The sequence below is a fragment of the Callospermophilus lateralis genome, chromosome 16 (assembly GCF_048772815.1).
Source record: "Callospermophilus lateralis isolate mCalLat2 chromosome 16, mCalLat2.hap1, whole genome shotgun sequence".
Taxonomy (NCBI): Eukaryota; Metazoa; Chordata; class Mammalia; order Rodentia; family Sciuridae; genus Callospermophilus; species Callospermophilus lateralis.
Window position 1 is genome coordinate 72,187,737 of NC_135320.1, and position 8,458 is coordinate 72,196,194.

Below are 8,458 nucleotides of genomic sequence, written 5' to 3' on the forward strand. Positions count from 1 at the left end.
AAGTATATGAATGTCCCTCTCAGGCAAGAAAATTAACTGTTCTACCTCTGGTTAAGCTTTGAGTACTGCATAGTCTCATTTTCCTTGAAGAAAGCAGACTTCTTGGAAGCTTGGAAGTGCATACATCAGTTCCAAGCTGTAGAGAGCTATCCTGAAGGGGCTGGAGGTGACCTCATCCACTGGGGGCTTTGTGGGGACTGGCCTGGTCCTTTAACAAGCTGCCTTTGATTTCCTTTGTAGATAGATGATGTAGAGGCAATTTGTTTCTTTTAAAGTCCTGAGTTACATCACAGCTGTATATTTTTTCTTATAAAGAGTCTTCTTTGAGCTACCCTCAAAGAAGCTGGGCATAGTTTTGTTTTGCTCCCCCCCCCCCCCCCAGAGAAGCAGCAAAGTTGAAGTACAGGGGGAGGGAATTGTTTTTAATCCTCAAGCAATGTCACCTTTGGAGCAATAAAACTGCTCTCTCTTTCTCATGAGAGATGACAAGCATTTCACAGCAGCCATTTTTTTGAAAGTGGTTGCCAGGTGGGAGAGGTGTTCCACTGCTAAAGAATCTGCCAAGTCAAGCAAGTCCCTCCCTTTGCTCCTTTCCCTGCTTCGCTGAGGTTTTGACATTGGCTAAGTTGGACCAAACTTTCAAAGACTCTTGGACTTTTACATGTGCTGTTTTTCAATTGGCATAATCCAGCAGGTGTTTCCCTTGACCAAGAGGAAAGCTTCTTTCTGTCATTGATTTGTGTTTTATTGTGTTTTACTTTTATTTCTACCAAACCCATGGAACTTGGGGTTTAAGACTTAGTAAAACTTGGAATGACTAGAGTCAAAAGAATTTTGCCATTTGGCCAATAGCATCCATCCCCCACCCTTACAAAGAGATTTCTTTACTTTTCTGTTTTAACTTCTCCCCCACACACACTTTTTCCCCTTCTCCTCTCCCCTTTCCTCCATCCCTCCACAACACATTCAAGGAGTGCCCTAAACGGTGACAAACTCGCATGTGCTTTCCTTATGACTAAACCCCTGGGCCTCTCGCCAATCCCCCACAGATGGCCCCAAACTTCAGGCATCCCGTTAAAAGGGCCCCACGTTTGCAGCCCTGGTTGGAACAGTCAGGGTGGAGGAGGGTGATGGGGAGTGGCGGTGTCTTCGTCCTGGGGGAAGGTGAAGCAACTTCCAGGAGGAAACCGGCGTTTCCTTCCCACGCGCTAGTGAGCCCTGGGTCTTGGCCTCGGGGCTCCACCCAGCCCCTCCCCGCGCTCTGGGAAAAGCCAGTCGCCACACACAGGCACACGCAGGCCCGGCGCCGCGCCCTAAGGAGAGCAGCCTTAAGGCCAATTGCCATGACAACTCCGCGGTTCCTTCCACTTCCCCACCCAACGGATTACCTCCTCCTCCCTGCGCTGCAGCCAACCGGCTTGTGCGCGTCCCAGGAGCGCACTATAAAACCTGCGCTGGTGGCGCTTGCGGCTCAGCGGACCTGTGGGGAGGCGGGAAGTGCCAATCTACAGGCTGCAAAGTCTCCTCTTGGAAACGCGGGAGGAAAAATCCTGAGCATGCACAAGGTGCAGAGCATGAACCTCTTTGTGCAAAAGAGGTGCCTTTGCCTGGCCTTCCTACTCCATCTCCTGGGTCAGGTAGGTGGCCCACCCCTAAAATGCCCCTGGTTACTTTACCCTCCTGGACAGCCTCTGCTCAGTCCTGGGGCCCGCTCTGCCTTCGGTTGTCCCTGCTGAAGGGTTTCTGTTTTGTCTCATCACCTTCCCTAGGTCTCTGCGACTCAGCACTGCCCTTCACCGTGCCCACGCCAGTGCCCCGAGATGCCTCCGACCTGCGCCCCGGGAGTGCGCGCGGTGCTGGACGGTTGCTCCTGCTGTCTAGTGTGCGCCCGCCAGCGCGGAGAGAGCTGCTCTGAGCTGAAGCCTTGTGATCAGAGCAGCGGACTGTACTGCGACCGTAGCGCCGACCCCAGCAACCAGACTGGCATCTGCATGGGTAACCTGCCCCCTCTGTCGCTTGACTTCTTCTCTCCCAAGCTAGCAGGAGCGGTTTCCCCACCTCCTCTCCTCTTATTCCCTTTCCCAAAGGGTGATAAGCAAATAATAATAATGCAATAAGTGATGTTTATGGAGCACTTAGTGCTTGCCATGCAAGGTCCGAAGGGGCTTGGGGCTTTGGGGAGCGCCAGAAGCTAGAGAGAAAACCTGTCCACGAAGGTGAGACGCATTCATCACTTGCTTCCCTAGAGAAGAATCTAAATGGACTGGACGACAGGGAGCGAAATAGGGTTAAGGACCAGTGAAATCATTTCCTTTGGACATTTCCAGAGGGACAATTTGGGGATGATGGAAAGCTGGGCTCACTCATGGGCTTACAGTTCCCCACCTGCAGCCCAGCAGGTTTGTTTTCACACCTGTAATTGTCCTATTAAAGCCAAAGCAGCTTCTAGTCTCCTGGGAGGACGATGTAAACCCTGTCTGGGTTGCGTGTAAAGGAAAATTCAGGCAACTAGCCAATCCAGGCTTGTGAAATTTAATCAATTGGGGTTCAGTTTCCCTCGTGGTGCACCACCATACTCGGAGGTTGTCTCTGCCTTCCTGGATACCAGGGCTTGAAGTCGCTTTACAGTTTTTTCTCTAAGCCAATGATTTATTGTGCTTCAATGTCAAGGAATCTTAATGCCCTTTATTTGACTAGTTAATAACCTCTTTGCAGAATATGAAGTGCATTTTCTTCCTTTTTAAGTCTAAAGTACTGAAGTAGAAGAATCAGAGATGGTTCTTGTGAAATGACTGTCATTGGGGACAACAGTGTGTCAAGAACAACTCACAATTGCTCTTCCTTTTGTTCTGTCTTATAAATGAAAAAGTTGGGGGGGGGGGGCAAATAATCTCAAAAGGAAGCAGAGAAAACTTCAGAAGCCATTTGTCAGTCAGCTTATTTATCTTGGCAGTACTGAGTTTACAGTTGCACACACCTCTTTCCCCATTCAAAAGGACTAGGTAAATGTAGCAGGACTAGATGGTCTTGGAGGTTTCCTCTTGCTCTGGGAGGACTCCATGAAGACATCTGTCTCCTGGAGATGCATCAGAAACCAGATCACCTGAAATAGAAAAAGAAAGACTTCGGAACATGTCCTCCAAATTTCACATAGCTCTCTCAGTGCACTGTGTTATTGTTTTTCTCTCTCTTCTTCCCTCTGTGTGGCTCCCGCAATATTCTAGTGCTAGAAGGAGACAACTGTGTGTTCGATGGGGTAATTTACCGCAGCGGAGAGAAGTTTGAGCCAAACTGCCAATACCACTGCACCTGCAGAGATGGACAGATTGGCTGTGTGCCCCGTTGTCAGCTGGATGTGCTACTGCCTGGTCCTGACTGCCCAGCTCCCAGAAAAGTTGCTGTGCCTGGAGAGTGCTGTGAAAAGTGGACCTGTGGCCCCAATGAGAAGGGGACATTGGGAGGCCTTGCCCTTCCAGGTGAGCCATTCGGTATACTCAGGAATGGTCATGGCACAGGGTGAATGCAAGCACAAATCACATGCATTGTTTGGGTTTGGGATGAGAAGCTGGCCTCGGTTTCTGGCCATTCAGCTATAGATTCCAGATTGTCCACTGAGATTAAATGCACCATGTCTTTCAATCCAAACTAAGTTACTGAAGTATGCACACAACTTTTCCTAAAGAGGACCTGAAAAATTCAGTCGCTATTTTTTTTTCTGTCTTATGACTACTATTTGTATTTTAGTCCATTCATCCAACTTGACCCTTATTAGCACTATGAGGATAAAAGTAAGAATCCTCCTTTTCTGGATTCTGCATACCACCTATGCTTTCTTGGAACTAGCCTCCCTAAGGAATGCTACTCTTCCTGATGCAGTGGTCACAGAGAAATACCATCTTTCCAGATGCTGTAGAAAGGGCCAAGTGACACTTCAGGAACTTTGTTTTGCATTACTTTTTATTTCCTTATATATTACATAGTTTGAAGATGGAGAGATCTCAAGAGACAGTAGAGAATATTTTAGGAGCCATTAATCAACCACATTATTTATATTGGCAGAATCCACAGTTTTTCAGTATTTCTGAGGTCAGAAATTATCAGACATGTTTTGCTGATAGGAAAACCGCCTTGCAGAACAGATATCCCCCAAGCCATGTATATTTAGTTTTGAGATGGAACTGTTTGTGATCAGAGTCCAGGGGTGTGTGTGTGTGTGTGTGTGTGTGTGTGTATCTCCCAGAACCCAAACAACCAGTTCTACCTACTAAAAGCAGTGCTTTTATCACTATTTTGACTTGGCCAATTCTATTTACTCATCACGATTAAAACTTTCTCACAATTCTTTTTATGTACAAAATCACATGGAAACACTGCAGCTTATGGAATAGTTTCCAATGCTGTACTGTTCTATAGTCTTAAAACTGGTAAACTTTAAAAAGACAAAGTTAGCCTAAGTTTCTTAAGGTCTGGTTGGACAGTTATTCTGCAGAGATTTCTTGAAGTCTTACAATGTGGCAGGCATGGTGCTACCTAGAAAGGTTTGCAGATAATTTCATTTCTGTGCCTTCAGAGCATCTGTGTTCATTAGGTACAAAATTTAATGAGATCTACTTCGTAATGTTGGCTGAAAGGAGCACTCTTTGATCCCTACATTTTCCCCCAAGATAGCTGTCTTTCTTTATCCATCCCCTAGCCTACAGGCCAGAAGCCACCGTAGGAGTGGAAGTCTCCGACTCGAGTATCAACTGCATTGAGCAGACCACAGAGTGGAGTGCATGTTCCAAGAGCTGTGGAATGGGTTTTTCCACCAGGGTCACCAACAGGAATCGTCAGTGCGAGATGGTGAAGCAGTCTCGGCTCTGCATGGTGCGGCCCTGTGAACAAGAGCCTGAGCTACCAACAGATAAGGTAGGAACCTGCCACCATGAAAGCAGTGGCCTTGCCTTCTGAGAGCCTGGGCTTCAGCAAGTCACTTGTAATACTAGTTGACTCAGGTTGTCTCTAGTTGGGCATTAATCCCAGAGAAAAGGCAGAGAGCTTCCTGAATGCAAACCAAGTAGCTTCTTCCCCCCCCCCCCTTTTTTAAATGTATTTAAAAACCCCCAAGCAACCTACAGCAGATCTACAGGAAAAGAGGGAAGAGCTAGACAACTGTAATACTTTCACCAATAGAAAACGGCCCGGCAGATCCCTTTCCATTCCTGGAGAAAATCCACTACCCTGTCATCAAACACAACTGATTTGAAAGAGGTCAGCTCTGACTGCAGTTTCCTTCACCCCTTAGGTTCAATCAGCATGAAACACATTGGTGGGGACTGTGTCTGCTTACTCTTCCCCAAAATGCCCAGCACCCTACCTGGAACACAGGGTGTGCGTTATCAACTATTGTTGATGAATACATGAATGAGTGTCTGGGAATTACTGTCGGTATTTGTTAAAGCCTAGTGGAAACAGTACACTTGCCATCATAAGGCAACATGTGAGCCAAGTGAAACAGTGCATTTCTTTCCTTTTTTTGTTGGAATTCTGTCAGCTCAGTGTGTTAACTCTGAGTGTAAGGCATGCAGATCCGAAGCTCTGATTGGTTCATGATGACATCACAGGCCCTGTTACCAGAGCCCTACCTCAGAAAAATGCAATACCTAAATTGAACCATTCTATGGACAAACCTGATGCCAAAATAAAACAGCCCTCAGAAATTCAAGATTGACATATCTCTACACAGAGGCAAGATCCTCTAATGCTTAAGGCGACAACTCTACAGCCAGACAGCTTGGCTTTAAATCCCACTTTCAGCATGAACTAGCTGGGTGATCTTGGAAAATTTCCTTAACCTCTCAGCCCGAATTCCTTCCCCCGTATAATGGGGTCATTGAAAGTGTCTACCTCAAGGTTAACAGAAGGATTAAGCAGAAGAATTTGCCAAGTGCTGAGCATAGATTAAATATTCTGTTAACAGTAGCCATCGTTACTTAAAATTTCAACTTACTGATAAAATAAAAGAGTCCCTAGTGGTTGCATTAGTTATATGGCTATTTAGCCATATGATTTTTTGAGGTCCTTCCTAACATCATGTTGCTTCTATCACTTCAAAAGAACTCCTAAAAACATCTTTTCTAGAAAATTATACCCTAAAGATGCATCTCTTAGGAAACATACATGTAATAGCCATGTATATTTAACCCACACAAGCAGTCACACATTTATACACACATACTCACACATACACAAACACACATATACTGCCCCATGGGGATGCTTTGAGCCTCTTTTTGTAGATGTTGACAAAAAATTATGCTAGACATTAAAACTTTAAACATGCAAAAAAAAGGAAGCCTTTCAATACTTTCAAGGACATAATAGCGACTTTATTAAATAAGGTCTTTCCATCTTCTAAAATTTGACATTTTCAATTGTTTCTTTTTCACAAAATTAGTACTTTGAACCTCATTTAACATTGTAAGGTATTATATTTAAGATGTTTATTTATACTGTACATATGTCATAAAAGTTCTAGAAAGTTGTTTGAAATCTAGGGAAGTACAAACATAATAATCATTTCTCCCTTATTCTTCAATGAGACGGTGGCTTTTACAGTATACTCCCCAGACCAGTAGCAGCATCTAAAAACTTGTTAGAAAGCAAATTTGTGGGCCCCACATCAGAGGTACTGAATCTGAAACTCTGGAAGTGAGACCCAGCAGTCTGTGTGTTAACACCCCCAGGAAATGATTCTGTAGCACACTAGGTTTCGAGATCATCTGATCAAAGAGAATTTAGAGTCTATTCACCCCACAAACTGTGCCTAGAAAAATGATCAGGGGAGAACTGTGGCAAATCCATAGCTTAAGAATTGAAGTAGGAAATAAAACAGTTCATTCTCTGCTGAACATCAACACCAAGGTTCCTCATTATCCAGGAATTATTATTTAAGAAATCTTAAATTAATTCTCCACTTACTTCACATTGATGAGAAAGCATCTTAAATCCCATCATCTTCAAGTTTCCTGAGGTCATCATACAGTGGAAAAAACTGGCTTTGTATAAACTGTCCATCAGAGGCATGGCCATCATTCCTCATATCACTCCTTTTCTTCTTTCTTAGAAAGGAAAAAAGTGTCTCCGCACCAAGAAATCACTCAAAGCCATCCACCTGCAGTTCAAGAATTGCACCAGCCTGCACACCTATAAGCCCAGGTTCTGTGGCGTCTGCAGCGATGGCCGATGCTGCACACCCCACAACACCAAAACCATCCAGGTGGAGTTCCAGTGCTCCCCAGGGCAAATCATCAAGAAACCAGTCATGGTCATTGGAACCTGTACCTGTCACACCAACTGTCCTCAGAACAATGAGGCCTTCCTCCAGGAACTGGAGCTGAAGACCAGCAGAGGGGAAATGTAATGTGGTCCTCAAGAAGCCCACCTGCAGAGGCAAACTGTAGCTGCTGCATGACCCGTCATCAAAAGAGTATAAGAAAAACAATGAAGAACCATTACTGCATCCTTGAGTCCTATGTATTTTTCTGTGATAATATGAGGTCATTTATGTCTGTCTTTTATAATGAAAATATTTCAGCTGTAAACTTGGAATCAAGGTAAGCTCAGGATATGGCTTAGGGATCACTTACTTTCCTGTGATGTTTATTACAAATGCAAAGTTATATCAATTTAAGTCAGATACCTGATTTACTTTGTAGACTATACCATGTTCATTCATTTTTACATTGTTTTGTGCACTCGTGCAATTCCTAGAAAAATGCCACTGTAGTGAATGACATAGTGAAGTCGAGGCTCATACTGAACAAGTATTTCACCATATATTGAAGTTTGACTTGAGGGTTCTCTATTGGGCTCCCTTTTGGGGTAGGGCAACTCTGCACTTCCAAGCCCAAGAGCCAAGGAAAACTTCAACTCTTTAAAGTGAAGTCAGAGATTCTTAATTTCCTATTTAACTGTACACTAGAAAGCATGCTGTTATCTACAGTAATGAACTGTTTGTTAATGAAGTGGACTGGTGTCATGAACTTTCTCCATTTCCAACAAATTGACTCCTTTCTGTTTGAAAGAAGCTAAACAGAAAACTCCCAATATAGAGATGACTGAGCCTCAGCAGCCTTCATACATTTGCCTCCTGGAGGCTGCTGAGGCTCAATAACATTTTTAGAATTCAGCAGAGATGGAGGAGACCAGCAGGGAACCTCTCATCAGTAAGTCAACTGAGGCAACTCATTCCCAAAGCACTTGATTACAACCTCTGATGATTTTCAAATGTGCTTTCAGGAACTTTGAAAAAGAACAAAATCAATGCAACTCTGTTGGTGAGAAACCACAGATTTTATGAGAGTTCACAATTATTATTGACATGCCCAACACACATCACTGGGTCATAATTATTAAAACTTATAAACAAGATACATGTGTATATACACATGCACTTAATAGGTCAGGTTTAATGAGA

At 44.2% G+C, this 8,458-nt stretch overlaps 1 protein-coding gene across 1 annotated transcript; it reads left to right on the forward strand.

Moving 5' to 3' along the window:
• The first annotated feature begins 1,496 nt into the window (after positions 1–1,496).
• On the forward strand, positions 1,497–8,140 carry Ccn3 (cellular communication network factor 3). The gene is made up of 5 exons (XM_076836023.2): positions 1,497–1,637; positions 1,770–1,995; positions 3,225–3,476; positions 4,694–4,908; positions 7,106–8,140. Exons 1-5 carry the CDS (start codon positions 1,557–1,559, stop codon positions 7,400–7,402), a joined length of 1,071 nt encoding a protein of 356 aa, XP_076692138.1. The 5' UTR covers positions 1,497–1,556; the 3' UTR covers positions 7,403–8,140.
• Positions 8,141–8,458: the final 318 nt, after the last annotated feature.

What these genes read in the sequence shown, in the direction of transcription:
- Ccn3 (XM_076836023.2), top strand. Translation starts at nt 1,557, where the DNA reads ATGCACAAGGTGCAGAGCATGAACCTCTTTGTGCAAAAGAGGTGCCTT. An exon ending in TACTCCATCTCCTGGGTCAG is followed by an intron (nt 1,638 to 1,769) that starts GTAGGTGGCCCA and finishes CACCTTCCCTAG; the next exon opens with GTCTCTGCGACTCAGCACTG. An exon ending in GGGAGGCCTTGCCCTTCCAG is followed by an intron (nt 3,477 to 4,693) that starts GTGAGCCATTCG and finishes TCCATCCCCTAG; the next exon opens with CCTACAGGCCAGAAGCCACC.